Below are 20,418 nucleotides of genomic sequence, written 5' to 3' on the forward strand. Positions count from 1 at the left end.
TTTTCTTGCCACTAAACATACTTACTATTGATATAGGTTACCGAAACGATTGGGTCAGGCCGGTTTGCTTCACTTAAACCGTTCTCACCGTCCACAGTGAAACCTTTACATCGAGATTTATCAACGTGACCATGAAGACTTTCAGTCAATCCGACGATTTCTGGTCAACCGGCTTTCTTCAAAACTTATTGCTGCGGTCACCTTCGCGTCTGTGTACCATTCCACCAGAAGTTGAAGCGTTTCTTCGGTCGTTCAAGACTTCCCGGATATACCTCGCTCGAACGCGATAGACATTGTCAACGAAGGGCCTATTTCTTGCATTTTGGAGAACTGTATCCGACATATCGTCTTTATCCGGATGACTCTGGGGCATTTATTTTGTCCACGGTTCATAAAGAACATACAGCGCGTATTCTTCTATATGTGGAATGTCTCTGAGATGACCAACTTCGGGGACGAATACAGCTACAAAGCCCTTGATGCTGCGGCTTATGGGGAAACATACTTTCAGTATTGACTGTTGCAGTTCCCTCTCGTTTACATTATACGCCGACAGAAGACAAGCCCTTCGCAGGCGTCCATATTAAGACTAAAGACATTATGGACCTCTGTGATCTACGAAAAGGGGCTGCATCACAAGCCTACACGAAGCTTCATCTCCCACATCAATAAAACCCAGCTGTTATCCAGGGATTATTTGGGCTAGGCTTAGTGATCGTCGGCAAGCTCAGGACTACTCAATTCGCAGACTCCGAATGGCCGACTTGCGGGAGTAGTTGCGGTAGTACTGCTGCAGTGGCAAGTTATGAATTTCGCGCTGGGACGGATAGTCAGTGCTCTCTCTATCATCGAAGGAGACGTGACTTGATAACTGCTGACTGTTTGGCCATAGCACTGGGTAGCATTCGATCTCCGGCTACTGCTAAGGGGTTGTTTGGCGTACGGCCATCACTTGGTGCTGTTGACTTTGAGGGCATCATATCTTATACTCCGTCAGTATACCACGCGAACTCTGTCAGAGGCTTCTCATATGCTCAACTCAATTGCGCATATCTAGGCTGGCAGATACAGTGGGTGGCTTTGCACGAGATACGGAGGCATCAGCTAAGCTGTCTCGAGCTCTAAACGAATCCCTCGAGGATCCCGGATCAGCAAAGGTAGGGGAATGCAAACTGAACATTAAAAATATTTGTATAAATGTTTATTCTAAATGCTCGCCAGAAACCGACCAGGATTCTCTATCCAATAGAGTACTGGCCTACCGACGACATCCATCATCAAGTTGTGCTAGAAAACTCTATACAAAAGCTAGAAAGCTTCCTTAGTGTTAAGAGAACACCGATCAGCCTTGAGGAAATATGGAAGCCATCAAACCGTTTGAAGAAAACATACCCTTGAAGCATATTTTGAACATTTCTTTGAGTGAGCAGCAAATCCAGAACCATGGAACTATATTCTGCAGCCATTCACACAGGGTACAAGCAGGTTTACAGTCATTAACTAGTCCTCAATCCTTAGTTGCAATTCAAACGGTATGTCCTAACGCCATTCACTTCAGCAGCCCACAGTATGACTAACCGTTTGCAGGACCTGGCTCCCCAGAATTACACCCGAACAATGAAAAGAAGGCATAAAACGTTGGCAACTATTCAAGTCCTGGTATGAGACCAACATCCTCCCCCCTGCCGTAGAAGGGTTTTCAGATACTCTTCTCGTTCTACAATGGAGCAAAGGCGAGCGCAACTACCGGTATTGATATCATGACGGTCCTCAGAAATTTACTGGTGTGGAATTCTTCTTTTTACAATATTTCTCCTTATTCTGAGGGTCCTGAGATCGTTATGCCAGTCGGCCAGACAGTATTTGTCTCACGCCTGACGAATCAGACTGAATGACTACCTGTCTGCATCGGTATATATCTGGTGGAAAGAGTAGCGATTGATGCTTACCGACCTGATTGAAGATTGCTTTGCGTCTGTGGTATGGAAGATGGGGTGAGTGTTGGTTCGACTGCGTTCCAGCCTTTGACTATTCATGATAAGGATATCTTTACTGGTGTTGAATCGATGCAACAGAGGTTTTTTGGTAATTGTTCTTTGTGAGTACATCGAGGGTAGTCGTCAGCCGGTGGTAACTACATTTATCTGGGCAACCATATATTACCCAATCTAGAACTATATCTGGCACCTGGACTTCAAGCGGCAATCCCCGGCGCAAAATTAACAATAGTGCTATGTTAGCCTACCGAGGTATGTAAGACTTTGCAGATTCTGAATTCTAGCATATCTTCTTCTGCTCCAGATGTTGATACATCAATTTCTTCTCCCAAGAAGATGTAAAAATAATCCTCTTCGTATAGCACTTGAACAATATATATCACAAGCCACTTATGCATCCACGAAGTCAAAGCTGACACTCGCGCATGTATCAAAACTCCGGTGTCGTTTCCCTTCAATGGGGCCAAATAGTACATGTAGTGGTATATATACACACCCGTAGTGACGTCCATCGCCACACCTTTCGTAAACAGAACCATTCCAAACCCGTTACAGATAATTAAAGACTATCTCCTTACTCGAAACTGGGTGGCAACAATGTCACTCGTTCTACGTATCAAGCTTTGAGTGATACTTCTAGGTAAATGCCATGTATGATCTTCTGCATGCATTAGATCGACATCTGGCCCCCTTTGCCGCAGGAAAAGAGCCATTCAGCTTCATGGATACTCGCATGACTGCACTAAAAGTCGATCGTGTTATACATGGCATGTCAAGTGATATGTCATGCTATTGACTACCTAGACACATACAGAATGCTTAGAGGTGTGTATCATCGGTAGCTATTTATACATTCGGATTAGGGTTTCATAACGGTCCGTCTGCGCATGCAACAGGTCATAGGCGATGTGTCTGATTGAGCTGATTGTATCCCTCCTGAATAGATAAACGGTATATCAGCCTACCTAGGTATATGGTGTCTGGTCTATATTATAATCATTTGATGCGGAAGAGATTAATTGATGTATATTTATAGCTAAATTGAAGCCCTTGAGACCAACCACAACATAAAAGCTGGAAAGATATAACTTTAATTTTATGCCAGAGTAATATGCACAACAAAGCTTTCACTTGTTCAATTTTCCGTGTAATTGAAATATTCGTCTTCTGCACGTGGCCGCGAAGACCTGTCATCACCGTGCTTCGGGAATAGTGGCACGATACTAGATGCAACTGCCGTCAGCCACTGTGGGCCTAATGCAAATCAGCTTACGGATTACTTACATAGTTTTATGTCAGATATGCAGTCTATTTGATAAAATATCGAGTGGAAATTTCATTGTGAACAAACCTTGCAATCCGTTTTTGGGGTCCGAAATATGGGTTTCAATGGAACTCGCCTTTAAGATGATGATTTCTCAGTTGAATGCCTACCTGATTCGGGTGCTCGAAATTAACTGTGTCAGTTCAAGGTTTGTACCACTAGGTTGTCTGTCTGAGACTGAGCAATCACCGAAACTTTGAAAGGTGGGCTTGCGGAGTAAATAAATACTGCTGACAGTTGCCTGGTGCCGATGGAGGGGATACTTTGACTCTTGGGATATCTCCGGGTTGACGTTTTTCGGAAACCGAATTGGAAGACAGCTTAAAGACATGATCTGGAAAGTGACACATAGACAAGGTTATTGGTACTACGTAGTACACGTATAAAGTAGACCGAGTACTTGTACACAAACAACGTTACTAGATCTCATCGCAACAAAAAGAACAGACCCTGAGATCGATAAAGCTCTGATCACGACCAGGTCAGGTCGTCGGTCACTTTTCTACGCCTTGTGTGAACGAGTCAAGCCCTCTTGATCCTTGATAACTGTTGAGACAGATCATAATCTAAATTTAGTAGTATCGGCGAGTTCCGACAGAGGACACAATCTATCTCGACTCTGACCGTGCCTGATACTCGACATGTTGCCGACAGACTACAGTCAATGGCTTCCAATGCGATCGTGCTGATAGCATCCATGACATTTTGATGCATCAATGACTATGGAATTCGAACAAGAATGAAACCTGGAACAAAAAAACTCAACTTACTCAACCTGTCACTTTTTGGGACATGATTGTCCCTCGACTAGTATCAAGACTTGAAACAGTCCCTGGTCTTGTACATCCTTGTCATTTACTCACTTGCCTTAGAGTTGATTACCTTACGGCGTGACGAGTCAGACTTCCAGGTCTCACCATTCGGATTGTCAGACTTGTACTTTGTAGTGCTTAATTGCCGCATTATTGCATGAGGTTACCTAGGTAATTCGCAGTGCACTCCGCGCATAATGCTACGTCCCACGTATGATTAAATAGTTCTTACGACGACCCAAAAATATGATTCCAGTACCATGGACCATTTCAGCGGACCGTTAGCCTTACTTTAAGCAGCACCGAACAGAACCCGTCGTTTCGCGACTTGAACGTATGACATAGCTGTGTACATTTGTCGGGTGTGGGCAGGCTGTTCATTGGCATAACCATTAACCAGGACCGGACGGATGTAGGTACCCATGTTCTGGTTCACGAAAGGCCAAAAAGTCAGGGTTGACTTCCCATGGATCATGACCCTGTAACCGCACCTAGTAAAATATGAACCAGGGTCTTGCTGTACGCGGATCTCAAGTGGGCATTCTAACGGCTTCAATATAGCCGATCGTCATTCGCCGGGGAAATTTAGGGAAGATAGCCCAAAAAATTAGACGACTCACGAGTCACAACGGGGATAGGCTCCATGATCGTCATAGTGGGATAGCTCTTATATGGTCAAAGTTACTAACGTACCCTCTAATCGAAGCGAAAGTAATGACCGAATTCGTCGCTTTTCGCTGCATATCAATTGTCCTTTCCCCAGAACTACTACATACCGAGTATGTACTATGTCGGGATGAGGACTAGGGTCTCTTTTACGCGATGCCAGGGAGGATTGTTGGTTGGCTGGTCGGGATTCGACGTTCTAACCCTAATCCTGTGCCTATATAAGCTCCTTAATAAGTCAATAACTAATTAATTCTGAAGAAATGACACGGGCCAATTGTACCCTGGAAGAGGTCACTGCGTCGCATTTTAAAGAGTTTGACCTATTCTCTCACACCAACAGTTCTGTTGGTTACAACTTCACGTAGGCAGGGATCAATTTTCGAGTAATTCGGTTGTTTCCCCTCACGATATTTCGCAGCAGCTAATGCATCATGCAGAACCTGTTCACTTGCTGGATGCATAATAGTCAATGGGTTGGCATCATAGTTTTTAGTGCTCTAGAATCTCTGATCAGTAGCAAACTTTCCACTACGCCGCATGAAGGCTGAAGCTAAACAATTATTTCGCAAATTGGATTAGTCGCACGATACTCCGAGTGGATCGCAACCTTTGCGTCGTTGCGATCCATGTGGCCAGGCCATGCTTTCGGAAACTTCGATGATTTTGGAAAAAGTAAGGGGTCGCTTTAGTGAGTCTGTAATGTACGACGTACTGTGTATTACTTGAAATATACGTACGTATTATTTACGTACCAATTATTGAGTGTTGGTTATCTACACAGCAGACCATCTCTATGTTCTGTAGTTCGATAAACTGTGGCTCGAATTCTCTTCAAGTGCTGTTTAGCTGTTCCTATGTATTTTCCAACCTACACACAATGTTAGATTGTTCTTCTCCAAACCCTCTAGTCTTCTTAGGTTGGCCCGCCACAAAACCGCTTATTACCTATTCAGGAAATCACTAGCGCCTAGGGCTCAAGGGACCGCGACACTAACAATCTCTAGCCTTTGCCTAGTACGAAGATGGCTCGTACATCCTACGTGGTAAACTTATGCCTGGTACGCTAGGCGACTTCAACGTAGCGTGAATCCGTCTGTTCAGGACTCCATCATGAGGTAAGCCTGCCAATTCTGTGACTGCCAGTCGAAGACTTGACCAACAGCCCCGTGGTTCTGACATTGGAGTTTCAAGCTTGTAGCTTGTTCTACCTAAAATGGCGCCTTAATGTAGAATCTGCTTGAAGCCTTGAATTGGCCCACTGGAGCTATGCTATGCAGTGCCCACTTCTACGCCACAGTATACGAACCATCCAAGACAGCCTTGAACCAAGCACGATTTTATTGCTGGGAGGGTCCTGGATGGTGGATACCAGATCGCATAGATCTGACTTTCCTATTCGGATAATTTCGCCGCGTAGTCGAGTCGAAAATACTACCTCTCACTCGGATCCCATGTCGAAAGAAAGCATATTTTGAAGTTTTGGAGCGAACCTTCACGCGCGACGGTACATATAACGATAGATATTAAGTGATTGCTGAATGCGTAGATAACACTAGATAGCTGTGTCCTTCAGACTATAATAGTATGGTCGTTGTCGTTGCTTTTTCTAGTCCGCCGTTGGATAGTCCAAGTCAAGAGCCGGTTCTAGATGATGAGATGATGCACCTATTTTAGGGCATGCATAGAGTTCAGTCGGAGGCTCGGAGTACTGTCTATGGATAGTCAGTATCCAGCTCAAATGTAGAAAGATGTAGCGTTAAGTGCTCTGCTCAGAATATATCTCATCTTTGTATATGTACATAGTAGAATTAATGAACATGTTGATGTGATACTGTGTATAATAATACATATGTACGTAGTACGAGCTAGTTGATGTGTCTGCAAGACTGTGACGGTGGCTGAATGTATGGTAATGTAATTACCACATAACCGTACAGACTCAGCCAGCCCCGTAGGTACCTCAGACGCTGATTGGCTGGACAGCAACAGATATCACGTGAAATTGCCGAAACGGAGACTGCCGTAAGGAAAGAACGGCAGTCTCCACCAAGCCATACAGACTAACTTTTGTCTCTCTCTTCAGTTAGCCAAGTTACAGAAAACTTAGCATTCTCCCCTCTAGTGCTACGAACTAATCCAACTTCATGCTGCGGAGAATTACTGACCACTGTCCACTGACCGTTGGCACTGACGACTGGCGTTGTGGCTAAACCTACGCTGTCTCCTATTTCCAGTTGTTCTGTCCGTCCCTGCTCCAATTAATCCGGTGTTCTCCTACTACTATTTCCCTTTCTTCCAGCTTCAGGGACTCATGTGGAAGCAGCGCTTTTCGCCCAGAGAAGATCAAGCCTCTCGTTCTAGAGATTCGGGACTTCATTTATCTGATCTGTCTCTTTTTGGGCGCTCGAAAAAGAAGCAATCAATAGTCTCTGGTAAGTGACTGGCAACTATTAAATGGTTGAATTGGTTTGACTTCCGCACGCTCCCCCCCCGACATGCGCAATTTTGCATACTCACACAATGCCATTGATTGTTCCTGGTCCATCTGACACATAATACTACAATTAATCCATAATTTTCCTCTGCATCAATGTCAATCTTCCTCGCTGACAATCATACTGCATGACCTGGTATCATCATGGGTCCCCGTTTCTGTCCGCTGGCCCCCTCCCCGCGCCCATCACCGTCCCCCGTCTCATTCCGCCCCAATGCACCCAGGACTCGGTATTTCTTTGTGTGATGACTTCATCACATTCAATGAATGACTGAGCTATTTTTTTCCTGTGCTTTTATTCGCCGCGTTGTGCCAGCCCGACCTGTCATGTTGAAAGAAAGCTAACAAAGAGGTTCTCCGCCAATCGGCTATAGATCAACACCAATATTCGTCCTCTCCACGGACCACTTCTCGCGCAGACTCTGTCTCGACGACTCGATCATTTCGCCCATCGTTTCGCAATCCGTCTGAGTACCGTCCGGAAAGTCTTCGGTCGAGACAGTCATATATCTCTGGTCACCACACAACATCCAGCTCGGTCATTCCGTCGCAGTCGCAGTCGCAGCATTCAGACAGGGCGAAGCCGTGGCCGGCTTCGTCTCATTCAAATCGCTCACAGACCTCATTCAATAATCGCGCAGGCCGGAATAGTACAGCAATGATGGATATCGATCGTGCGCGAACCCGTAGAGAGCGCACCTTTGTCGGCAGCGCATGCGCCGTGTGCGAGGAGCCTCTGGAACATACATTGCGTGGCGAGCGTATATTACAATTTTCGTGTACTCACGTATCGCATGAGGCTTGTTTCTACGAGTACATCAAAGAATTCGAATCGCAATACTGTCCTACCTGCAATGCGCCGCTCGGTCTGGACACAAGCCGAGGTGGAAATGTATTGGATATTGGTAAGTCTAGCCATCTCTTCCGAACGGTAGTTCCGAATGGTCTACTAAACTTCAATTGCGTGCGCACAGAGAAGCTGAGTAACATAGTCCGATCAGCGTCAGTCAGTGACGCTGCCACAACTCGGAGCACTCTGACCACCCCAACTCCATGGGATAATCGTAACCATAATCAGCAGCCCCAACAAGAGAGCCTCAGGTCTTATCAAATGCAGCAGCAGCAACAGCAACAGCAGCAGCAACAAGACCATAATTTCAGCAGGCGGGATAGCCGTGACACTAGTAGTCAGCGCGAACGGATTGAACGATTGACTACAAACAGCTCTCGAAGGCAAACGAGTCATAGCCGTCAAGACAGTGGGAATACCGGCGTGGCGTCGTCGGGTGAATACACCGACGGACAGCAACAGAGCACTGGTCGGCGACACGATTACGACGTACAGGCTATGGAATCGGACTTGAGTCCACGGTCGGGCGCAATCAAGAATCCGATCCCTGCTCCCATTGTCACGGTGCGCAGCGAATTCCCTACGCTAAATCGCTCCCGCCAGCAGCAACCTTTGACCTGTGTGGTTACTGTCGAGGTTCCTGATGGCCATTGGCGACCTGATATGGACGACCTCCGATTCACGCCGTTGAACGCCCAGCTTCCTCCGGAGGACGTCTACTCGCCGATTCGTTCACCGACCGTCAATTCATCGCGTTCTGTTCCTGCCGAATCTCGAGAGAATCTGGACGAAATTGCGGAGGATCTTCGCTTGCGAGTTGAGAATTGGCATGGCCTAGAATTTCAACGGTATGTTATTCGGTGAACAAAGAAGAAGCCTTGCTGATTGTACAGGTTTGGAAAACTTCTTTTACACGGATCTATCAATGTTGGCAAAGATCGGGAATCGTGGCAAGAGCTTGAATGCTATCTGTTTGCTGAAATGCTCATTTGCGTAAAAGAAAAGAAACTGGCCTCGGACTCTGCTGCACATGAGAGTAAACGCAAAAGCAGTCGTTGCACATTGAAAGGTTCCATTTTGATAAAGAAGCATTTGCGTGAAGTTGATGTGGTAACTGGTATGAAGAACAAGTTCTTAATGACTAGACAGTGGCTAACCAATTTATAGAGGAACCGATTCTTACACTAAATCTTATTGTCAGTGATCTACCCTGCTTCCATCTCCGATTCCAAAACAGGGGCCAATTGGATGTGTGGCGCCGCGCCCTTGCTGGATTACACAATCCCGAACCTGTGAGGGACTTTGATGCCGACAGCGCAATGCCCGAAGAGGAAGATTATCGCACTACCAAGACAAATAAACGCCAGTCATCAGCGACCTCGTCATACGGTGCTAACAAGTCCAACAACACGGCACTGACAGAGTATACCAATACAATGCGAGATACCGGCCCCGCTACTTTCCATGTTCCACTAGACTTGGTCGTTGTGATACCTGTCTCTTCGTCTATGCAAGGATTGAAGATCACTCTGTTGCGCGACGCACTGAAGTTTTTGGTACAGAATCTGGGTCCACGCGATCGAATGGGCTTGGTCACTTTTGGATCAAGCGGTGGAGGTGTTCCTCTTGTCGGAATGACTACCAAAGCGTGGAACGGCTGGGGGAAGATTCTAAACTCGCTCCGACCTGTTGGTCAGAAGAGCCTGCGAGCAGATGTGGTTGAAGGTGCCAATGTAGCTATGGATCTGTTGATGCAGCGAAAATCGAACAATCCTATATCCACTATTTTGCTCATTAGCGACTCGTCGACTTCTGATCCGGAAAGTGTTGACTTTGTTGTGTCCCGAGCGGAAGCTGCCAAGTATGTTAGACCCTTATTCAACTGAATAACGTCACTGACTTTTTAGGGTTGGAATCCATTCCTTCGGCTTAGGGCTCACCCACAAGCCCGACACTCTGATCGAATTGTCGACTCGCACCAAAGCTTGCTACACGTATGTCAAAGACTGGATGATGCTTAGAGAATGTGTCGCTGGCTGTCTTGGCTCTCTTCAATCGACCTCACACCAGAATGTCAAGCTCAAGCTACGTTTACCAGAAGGCTCGCCAGCCAAGTTTGTCAAGATTAGCGGTGCTCTGCACACGACAAAACGAGCTACTGGAAAGGACGCCGAAGCTGCTCTTGGCGATTTGAGATTTGGCGACAAACGAGACATTCTCGTACAGCTTGTCATTCAGCCTGATAATGCCACACAGGAACATGTTCCTCAAGACCCTTGGCAAAGTCTGGTGTCTGGCTTAGAAGCGCTCGGAGGTGGCTCTGATGGTGACGAGCAGCGAGTGGTCAGCGTGGAAGAGATTCCTCTCATCCAAGCTGATCTCACATACGGCGATATTCTCCGCGAAGGACATTTAACGCATTCTCCTCGTCCGTCGCTCTTGGCTATCACCATGCTTCCTCCTAACCCGCGAGCCAAGCACGGAGGACGACCCTCAACACCTCCTATCCCTCCTCATCCATCGATCGTGCAACGACGAATGGAATTGTTAGCATCGGACATGCTGACCAGGGCATTGACCCTTGTCTCTCGCGGTCAGCACGACCGTGCCCAACATCTCCTTCACGAGACCCGAAGTATTCTCAAGGGTCTTGGAAAAGGAGGACTCCCACCTCTGCCTCCTGGTGCTAATAAGCCCAGCACATCCAACGGTCTTTTGAACGATCCTCACAGTCCTGCTGGAACACCCAACTCGACGTCTCCACGCTCGTCGCACTTCCAAGAAACCAACAGCTCATCTGCTGCATCCGAAACAGCTACTATCACCCCTGTGGCTGCTGTTGATCAACACGTCATGGCGGCTTTAGATGCTGATTTGGAAGCAGCGCTTGAATGGATCAACCATCCGGCCGTGTTTAGCCGCGATTCTCGCAAAGCCGTGCTGCAAGCTATCGGCGTGGTTTCGTCGCAGCGGGCATTCACATACCGCACACCTTCCGAGTCCTTGTGGTCGGATCGTGTGGTTGGAGTGAAGAGGCTTACCGATAAGTCCAAGGAGTGGCGTGAGATGGGCGATGATGCGCTAACCGAAGAGTAGTCTCTTCTTGATACCGACCTGTACGAGTCATGATTTTATTCTTACACTTTCTTCCTTCTTCATATTCCCTTGTTATCTATGATACCATTTCGTTTCGATATAGGTCTGCATTTGACTCTATCTATGTATTGTGGGGGCCGGTGTTTTATATATATTCTTGATCGTTGATTGTACGGTGTGTATATGATATGTCTACTTCGTGTTCTATATTGACGTTCTATTCACTGTGATGTCTATTTTCCACGAATTAGAGTGCTCTATCGCTGTAGGGTTGTATGTAGATAAGCCGGAGATGCAAATACACCGAGAGCTTGTTAGAGGTGCCGCTACGCCAAACACAGCTAGCGCCGCTTACATAACCCGATCCCGTCCGGCCCGGTGAAGAGCGACAAAAAAGTCCCCAACAAGTGAACGAAATCAGTTAGTCTCTGCTGCTGCATTTTCTCGGGGCGGACTCCGTGTCTCTACCTTCTCTCCGTTTCCTTCCTGTGTCTCCCTCTGTCTCCATTCTCTTGTGACTCTGTGCTTTTCATCAATTGCATCCTCACATCTATCACAATGCTCTCCCGATCGTTGTGGGCGCGCCAGGTTGCGCCGCTCAGGCGCCAAGTCGTTACTGCTCCTTTCGCAGCTCGTCGTTCAGTGACTACCGACGCCGCCTCAGCGCATGCCGAGAATATTCCTGAGGTATTGCTATTGCTCCATTCAGTTTCTTCCATGCTGACAACCTGCAGGAAGATGATAAGCCCTTCACAGTCAGACTCTCCGATGAGAGCTTCGAGACCTACGAGCTTGACCCGCCTCCTTACACTCTGGAGACCACCAAGAAGGAGCTGAAGCAGATGTACTACGACATGGTAGCAATTCGGTATGTCGTTAGAGCTACGGCAATATCCCTGTTCTGTTATATAACCGTTCTAACCGAAGTAGACGAATGGAAATGGCCGCCGATCGTTTGTACAAAGAAAAGAAAATCCGCGGTTTCTGTCACTTGTCCACCGGTCAGGAAGCCGTCGCCGTCGGTATCGAACACGCCATCACCCCCCAGGACAAGCTCATCACCGCCTACCGCTGCCACGGTTTCGCTCTGATGCGCGGTGGTACCGTTAAGTCCATCATTGGTGAATTGCTTGGTCGCCGTGAGGGTATTGCCTACGGAAAGGGTGGTTCCATGCACATGTTTGCTCCCAACTTTTACGGCGGAAACGGTATTGTCGGTGCTCAGGTGCCCGTCGGTGCTGGTTTGGCTTTTGCTCAGCAGTACAATGGCGAGAAGACCTGCTCTATCGCGCTTTATGGTGACGGTGCCTCCAACCAGGGTCAAGTCTTTGAGGCTTACAACATGGCTAAGCTGTGGAACCTGCCTGTTCTTTTCGGCTGTGAAAGTGAGTTTCTGTTTCGCCCCGTGACTGGGTTGAAGAAGACTAATTGGTAGACAACAAATACGGAATGGGTACCTCTGCCGCCCGCTCCTCTGCCCTAACCGATTACTACAAGCGCGGACAATATATCCCCGGTATCAAGGTCAACGGCATGGACGTCCTCGCCATCAAGGCCGCCGTCCAATACGGCCGCGAATACGCCACTTCCGGCAAGGGCCCCTTGGTCTACGAGTACGTCACCTACCGTTACGGAGGACACTCCATGTCCGACCCCGGTACCACCTACCGTAGCCGTGAAGAAATCCAGCGTATGCGCAGCACCCATGACGCCATTGCCGGCCTCAAGCAGAAATTGCTCGACTGGTCCGTCGTCTCTGAGGAGGAGCTCAAGACCATCGACAAGGAGGCCCGCAGCTTCGTTGATGAGGAGGTTGCTATCGCTGAGCAGATGGTTGCCCCCGAGCCTAACAACCGTATCTTGTATGAGGATATCTTCGTTCGTGGAAGCGAGCCTCTTTGGATGAGAGGTCGTACCATTGACGAGACCTTCTACTACTAAACAGCCCGGCTGATGTAATGTCCAAACCCTTTAATCTATCATCACCTTACCTTTTTGCGTCCTTTTATGCTTTTTTACTGCGGAGTCGAAAAGAAGCATAAACTATGTACTTGAATTGGGAGCCACATGTATCTTTTTGCCATATCATTTTCTTTTGTTCATTAGAGTTTGTATTCTTTCTTCATTGACGCTGGTGAGGAGGTGTCTGGCGAGTGTATTCTAGCTCTACACAATACACATACAAATTGTAAACTGTCTGCCTCTACTAGTTGATCGAAGTATATGTAACGAATCGAGAGAGTAAGACGTAGATTAAGCTGAGTATACTATATGAGTAAGGGTATCTATAAACGAAAACATAAAAACAAACACGCAAAAGAGAAACAAAAAGAATCGTTCATCCCTGTCCTCTAGCGAGGCTAATTAGATCCCTCCCGCCCAGGCTCCTGCCTCAACATATCCATAATCATCTCCTGAGTTTGCTCCAGAGCATCGAGTTTCGCGGTAAACGCTTCGCGGATCTTGGCTAGTTCCGTCTCAAACTCCGCGCGAAGCTCTGTCTTGAGTTTTTGCAGGGTTGTGACTGATATTACTGTCGTGGATGGTGGTTCTTGGGGATCTTCAGCGTCTGCGTCTCGTTGGGGAGATGATGTTCTGTTTTCGATGGGTTTGTCGATGGTGTTATTGTTATTGTTGGTAGTCAGAGCAGCTACGATAGGGGAGGAAGTGCCGTCCGCCTTTTCGAGATGTTTGTTCAGCTTTGTCAATGTCTCCAAAACAGCTGAGGTCAGAGTATTGTCCGCTGCTGGCGGTGCGGACATAGGAGGAGTGTAGTATGGTTGCGGTGGAGGGTAAGGGTATAAAGGATGTGTAGTCGGATGCGCCGGACTGCGGAACATGGTATCATATCCATCTGGCATTTTCATGCCCGGCGTCGATGGCGGTGGCTGTGCCATAGGTCCTGCAGGTATAGCATACGGCGGAGGGCCGTAGGGGCTAGGGCCCGGAGTCCATTTGGACGGTGTTGCTTGCCATGATCCCGGCGCTCCTGCACCAGCAGATGGAGTAGCTCCAGTAGATTTCCGCTTCGCAGCTGGCGTCGACGAAGACGGCGCAGGCGAAGAAGAAGGATTTGAGCCTTCTGCAGCAACTCCACCAGTAACAGAAGTAGGCGGCTCCTTCCTCTTCCTCATTGCAGCCCTCTGATCCCTCACCTCAATCCTCCTCTTCTCCGAAACCTCGAACTTCTCCCACGTCGGAATCCATTCATCGAGCACCCTTTTCCACGGATCCGTCGCCTGATCAGCCTCAATCTTCCCCTCTTTGAGGTCTGCAAGATACTTGATCCTCTGCCTCGTGACGAGATCAACTTTTCTGCGTACGGAATGCCAGCTATACGGCCCGCCGTAATTCTCGATGAATTCATTGGCGATGTTCTTCCACCATTCGCACAGTTTGCTGCGTTCGCCGAATGTGGAGCTGTGTTTGATGCACAGTTCGAAGAGTTTGATTTCTTCTTCGGTATTGAGGCGACGCGCATGATTGTTGCGGAAGCTGGGCTGTGGTGGGTAGCCCAGGGGTGGCATGCGCTCTCCTAGTCTTTGACCGGGTGGTCGTGTTGCTTGCTTTTCTGTGCCGTTTTTTGTTGTAGCAGTTGGGTTGGACTCGTTTCTAGAAGATCGATAATCTATGTCCTCGCCTTCAGAGTCACCTTGCTGCTCTGCGTCGCCGTCTTCTTCTTCATCTTCTTCATCGTCGTCGCCAGATGCAGAAAGACTGATACTCTCCGGCCCAGCGAGCGCTTCTTCTCTATTTGACAATGACGAAGCTCTCCCATTCGCCACGTTTGAAGATGTATGATTACTACTAGGTTTATCATTCACGGCTTGGCTTGCCCCCYGCATCACAGACGGTAAGCGCCATCGTCCGTACCCATTATCCTGTCGCGCCGACTGCGGTTGTTGCGGCGCTTGCTGCTGACGCTGCTCGCGCTGTTGGGTAGCAAGTATGAACGAAGTCCCTTTGCCTTCTCCCTGCCAGGGAAACATCTTCCCTCTCGCGATCAATCAGACTTGAAAACTTGATGTTGGCGTTGATGTTGATGTTGATGTTTATAGATCACCTTGGTATCCGAGTATTGTAACAACGGCGAGATAGAAAAAAAGCGCAAAAGATTATTTACGAAAATTTTCAGGAAAAAGTGGATCGTCGGCGGACCGTCTGGGATTGTTTTTAGAGGCCAGCCACCACGGAACTTGTGTAAATTGTGTAAATTTTTTGGTGGCTTGGCGCGTGGTCGTATTTTATGGTTATCGTACGTATGTTTGTATTGTAATTTACTTTCAGGAAAAAGTACGGATATAAAGAATGTTTAAACATTTACAGTCCATGCTAATAATGTTATACAAATACAACCCAGATGATGTAAAACCTCCGCTTCTATCATTACATAGAATCACAAGTGTCGAAAGAGGAAGTAAAAGGGCGAGTTAATACAGTGAATGAAATCGAATCGCTCTGAGGATCAAAGGGACTACCGCCTGCGAAGGTACCAGGCAAAAGCAGGTGTCTGGATACTCTCGCCAAACGGACTGGGCACCTCCGAGAATCCCGGTCGCGCAACAGGGTGTCGCAAATAGACAGCCGCGCAAATCTTGTGGTTGACCTCCAAGTATCGAGGAATAAATGCAAAAGCGTTCATAAAGTCGCGAGGCCGCCAGGGCGTTGCATAAGGCTTGCTGGTGTCGATGGGGTTGTCGCGCATTTGAGCAATGGCCTGTTTGAGGATTTCGACTTCGTCTTCGCTAAGTTCGGAGGCGTCGACTGAGTCTGGGTTCTCGGCGGCCTGCCTGAAGGCATCCTTCAATTCCTCACTGAGGCCGCTGGTAATTTCTTCGGCGACGGCATTGTCGCTCTTGGCTTCGGTATCCTTTTTATTGCGGCGGGAAGTACCAGGCTCGGCTTTCTTCGCTTTCAAGAGACCGAGCAGCTCGGAGAATTGCGACTCGAGGTTATCCGCGAGAATGGTGCTGGTGGCGGATTTGGAGAGGACACTACGGACGACTTTCTGGAATCCACGGAGCTCTTGTTTTTTCTTCGCAGGGAGGACGTCCTTCTCACGAGACATGATGGTCTTGGCCTGAGCAAGAAGACGTTGTAATGTTTCCTTGGGACTCTGCACTTCCTTGGATTCCTCCGCTGCTTTTGTTTCGCTTGATTCCTCGGAGTTCTCAGCCTCGGTCTCGTCATTTTTCGTTTCTGCTCTTTTCGCTACACGGGCCTCACGACGTTCGAGTTTATTCTTCGGCGCACCTGTGGCGTACATGACCCGCTCAGGTTCGACTTGGAAGAGATCCCCGGGGTTGAGGAGATAACCAGGGAATTGCATCTACCAGTCAACGTTAGCAAGACTCAATTGCAAAACCCAATTGAGCAAGAACAAAAAACAAACCTGCTTCCCATTCACAGTAACAGCACCATGAACCACAAACTGCCTTGCCTGTCTCGTACTACTAGCGAACATAGCTCTGAATATAGCAACATCCAACCGTCGCTCCAACGGCGCAAAAGTCATATTCGTATACGGCGTGCGTTTCGGCGTAAATTTTCTCCCTTCGCTCTCTAAGCCGGAACCTCGACCGGCGGAAATGATTGATCCGTCATCACTGGCAAGCTGTTGCGGGTTCATAGGGACGACACTGGCCAGTCGGCGAGAGAACATTCGAGTCCATTGAGACTCACGTATTTGCTCGCCGTGGTAAGATCGGGCTGTGGATTTGGCGGTCCATTTCTGCTGGAAAAATGTTCTGCTGGAGGTTGGGGGGGGGCGGAATCGGTGTAGGTTATATAAGTTGTATTTGCTCCATGATTGTCGAATTTTCTGTGTAGTCGACAATCAGCTTGATGCAATATTTCGGAGCAAGAAAGATACAAGCATTGTACTTACAGCCTTGCTCAAAGGTGTCGTTGCCCTGTTCCTCATGGTGCCGGTGAGTTGACGATAGACAATTCACTCGACTCTGGCTGGGTCGACTTCCAAACGCTGCTATGCGGACTTTCAAAAAACATCAGTTTCCGAGGGGCACGTGACTTTACGATGTTTGCACTGTTTGTCGTTCATGCCCCTTTGTTCATTAGCCAATCACATGATTCGTATCCGAAGAGGGCCTAGTGGCACTAGCGCCTCCTCTGCCTATAAAAACTTCCCTCTTCCCCCGACAACTTTCGACTTTTCTCTTCTTTCTTTTCTTCATACTTACCTTGTTTGGGTGGCCGCGATCATCAAGGCGGGCTACCACAGATTGGTCCCTGCATTGCACAGCGCGGAGGACCGGTTTGTCCAAAGGCCTTTCGGGTCTTTGGCAGGCGTATTCTTTGGCTTCTTCACCTTTGGTGCATTTTATCTTTTCATCATTTCCTGGCCTTGTGCGAGGGTATGGAGAAGAGTCGAAGTTCGAGGTGTACTAGATACTATCAGGTAGTCCTAGGATCCGATTATCTGGTGTACTGCGCGTACTTGTTTTTGTTTGCTTGTTATGTACAAATCAATGAGCAACAAAAAAACTCCCCCAAATAGTGTACAAATAGACTAGAGCTCACCTACACCAAGTGTACATTCGTGGAGATGGTGCATTTGTTTAAAGGCACATCTATTCTGAGGGTCTATGGTAACAGTCGTGTAAGCATTCTTTTGATACGATTGACGGTTCCAATTTGAATTGTCTCATGCATATTATCATCTAATTTCTCGAATACATGTAGCATGAAAATATTCATTAGTGATGTAAGTAGATCTAACTACGTATATGCCACTGCTCAACCTGTGTACCCTCCCTGCCACTTAAACGCCCGCCCGTTGGAAATGCATCAAACAGCGCCTCAGCCTCCTCAGGACTCATATCTTCCTCCTCCAGCAACTGCCGCGCCATCTCCATCGTCTCTTCCGTAATACCAGACTCCAAATACTGACCCTCGCTAAATGCTAATCGCGACAGGACAAGTCGATGCTTCTGCTTTGCGCCACTCAACCGCGACAATCCTTCGTGGAGGTTCTTGCCACCGCCGCTTCGGATAAGTCTGTATATCAAGTGCGTCAATCGGTTGATGAGAGCTGTTCGGATACTGTGCTCTGGACACAGCGTGTAAAGACGATCCATTTCGTCGTATAATGTTCGAAAGAGGCGTGGGAGGACTAATGGGTAGGAGATGATGGCGGTTTTACTTGCGTCTGTCGTCATTTCGAAACTATAAAATGTGATCATTTCCAGAAAGGTGAGAGCTTCGAGTCGCATCTGACAGATCTGTAGAGGAAGATAGTCCTCTTCGCCTTCGTCGGGCTCAATGCGCTGGAAGAGAAGACACGTGACGCGCTCGATGAAGTGGTATTCGACTTGTCGCTGTTCTGCCTCGGAGGGTTGAATAGTTCCAAAGGAGTTTTGTCGCAGACTGGTCGATAGTATCTTCAGAGATAGAACAATGTCCTGCAAAGGCTGGTGGTCGTTCAAAGTCATTAATAATATATCAAAGTGTATGTTGCGCCATAAATGTTCGTGAGATTCGTCATCTTGTCGACAAGCTAGCGCTAGTAAATACATGATTTCTAATGCAAAAGTCGAGTCGACATCTGCATGTAACACTGTTCGTGGAGTTCTTCGACTTTCGCCCTTGACTTTTGAGGATACCGCAGAGTGTTCAAAGCGAGTGGCCGCATTGACATAAATCGAGGCCTGGAGGATGCCGGCCAGTTCGGTTGTTAATTGCGGACTGATCGAGTACAAATCGAGCAGAAGAATGAACTTGATTGAATCCATGAACGAAGGAACAACTTTGTAGAACTTTTCAACAAGAGCACGATCCCACAGCTGTATCAGGCAATGTGCATATTTCACAGGGTAGTTGGATGTCACTCCGCTCATTGTCTCCAACACGATAGAAGAAATCTTTCTGTCAGGCTCGGATGGAAATGCTAGYCCAGCCATAACTTCCAAATCACTTTCCGCATTGGGATAGTTTCTGTGATTCAGGATCTGTGTCATGTAAAACCCTTCTTCAAACCCTTCTGAAATATGGCCTCTCTCCTCGGTTGTAGTGTCCATAGAATCTAAAGCCAGTGTTTCCGCTTCCATAGCCCCAATTCCTTGGCTTAATTGCAAAGGCGCCATAGGTATCGGGGCATCGCTAACTTTGCGCTTTCGCTTTCCAGATACACTCGGTGTGCCTCGTTTCGATCGTCCACCGGAGGACTTGGTGGGTGATCCGACCCCGATTTCATCGTCATCGAAGCCATCGCGAAAGGGTAGTGTTCTCTGTTTTCTGGGCGTTTGAGGGGCTTCCGCTCTTTTTTTGGCGCGAAGGTTGTTTACTCGCAGTGCTTCGTCGCGTAGCTCTTCTCTTAGGAATAGATTCTCTGTTTCAAGTTTCTGCCGATCGTTGATAGCAGCTTGCTCAACACCTTTGTTCTTTGTTGTAAGTTCCGTCAATTGTGCTCTGAGGGAAGCAATCGTGCGCTCGAACTCTTGGGCTTGTTTGGTGAGATTCGCTCTTAGAATGGCTACTTCGCCGGTTTTCTTCGTCACGTCTTCTCTCGCCGATGCCAATTGTTCATTGATCGCATCATATTGGCGTGAAAACTGCTTCATCAGCTTACTTCAATCGATCAGATCGGAATGCATACCTCTTCAATCTTCGCCCCTATTTCACGATCATGGCTGTCCTGAACGGACTGGATATTTTGTGTCTGAACTGGTGTATATTGTCTCTGACTTGCGGCGTGACCGTGCAGGACATTCTGGGCGATTGGCGGGTTCGATTTGACGACGTCTTCCAAGGGTTCATCGTTGCCCAGAAGATCGGCGTCTAAATCAATAACCTCTACATTGCCATAGAAGCCCGACTGGCGACGCTGCGGAGCATTGTATTGCGACTCATAATTCAATTGGTTTCTGTCCGTCTGAAGACCGGGTTGTTGACTGCGTTCGTCGTGCTGCGGTGCTTGAGTAGCTTGCCAGGCGCTTTGCTCGAGTTGAAGCAGTGTCCCTGTGGGGATGGCATCAAAGTCCAGGCCATCGTCGAGGAACTCGTCATCGCTGTCCATTCCACCAGCCTGTGAATGGTGCCATTAGACAAGTCTCGGGCTTGATGTTTGTTAATTTTAAAGATGTGTTGAAGGTTATCTCCGCGCTCCGCACGAGATTCACCCGCCAATGCCAAGCCTTGCTGCGCCTGAGGGACCAAGG

The 20,418-nt window shown here is 47.9% G+C and overlaps 5 protein-coding genes across 5 annotated transcripts; 2 read left to right on the forward strand and 3 right to left on the reverse strand.

Moving 5' to 3' along the window:
• Positions 1 to 7,954: 7,954 nt before the first annotated feature.
• BHQ10_006639 (uncharacterized protein) lies at positions 7,955 to 11,242 on the forward strand (the record flags this gene model as incomplete). Its single annotated transcript, XM_040879247.1, has 5 exons — positions 7,955 to 8,201; positions 8,271 to 8,994; positions 9,040 to 9,263; positions 9,314 to 10,007; positions 10,054 to 11,242. 5 exons carry the CDS (start codon positions 7,955 to 7,957, stop codon positions 11,240 to 11,242), a joined length of 3,078 nt encoding a protein of 1,025 aa, XP_040735143.1.
• A 558-nt stretch (positions 11,243 to 11,800) lies between these two features.
• Positions 11,801 to 13,183, forward strand: BHQ10_006640 (uncharacterized protein; the record flags this gene model as incomplete). Its single annotated transcript, XM_040879249.1, has 4 exons — positions 11,801 to 11,929; positions 11,977 to 12,110; positions 12,173 to 12,627; positions 12,678 to 13,183. The coding sequence occupies 4 exons, from the start codon at positions 11,801 to 11,803 to the stop codon at positions 13,181 to 13,183; spliced, it is 1,224 nt and encodes a 407-aa protein (XP_040735144.1).
• Positions 13,184 to 13,602: 419 nt separating this feature from the next.
• BHQ10_006641 (uncharacterized protein) lies at positions 13,603 to 15,231 on the reverse strand (the record flags this gene model as incomplete). The annotated part of the gene is made up of 1 exon (XM_040879250.1): positions 13,603 to 15,231. The coding sequence occupies one exon, from the start codon at positions 15,229 to 15,231 to the stop codon at positions 13,603 to 13,605; it is 1,629 nt and encodes a 542-aa protein (XP_040735145.1).
• A 485-nt stretch (positions 15,232 to 15,716) lies between these two features.
• Positions 15,717 to 17,165, reverse strand: BHQ10_006642 (uncharacterized protein; the record flags this gene model as incomplete). The annotated part of the gene is made up of 3 exons (XM_040879251.1): positions 15,717 to 16,571; positions 16,635 to 17,063; positions 17,130 to 17,165. 3 exons carry the CDS (start codon positions 17,163 to 17,165, stop codon positions 15,717 to 15,719), a joined length of 1,320 nt encoding a protein of 439 aa, XP_040735146.1.
• An 811-nt stretch (positions 17,166 to 17,976) lies between these two features.
• Positions 17,977 to 20,276, reverse strand: BHQ10_006643 (uncharacterized protein; the record flags this gene model as incomplete). The annotated part of the gene is made up of 2 exons (XM_040879252.1): positions 17,977 to 19,812; positions 19,857 to 20,276. 2 exons carry the CDS (start codon positions 20,274 to 20,276, stop codon positions 17,977 to 17,979), a joined length of 2,256 nt encoding a protein of 751 aa, XP_040735147.1.
• Between the last annotated feature and the right edge of the window lie 142 nt (positions 20,277 to 20,418).

This window comes from Talaromyces amestolkiae, assembly GCF_001896365.1.
Source record: "Talaromyces amestolkiae strain CIB chromosome Unknown scaffold12.1, whole genome shotgun sequence".
NCBI lineage: Eukaryota > Fungi > Ascomycota > Eurotiomycetes > Eurotiales > Trichocomaceae > Talaromyces > Talaromyces amestolkiae.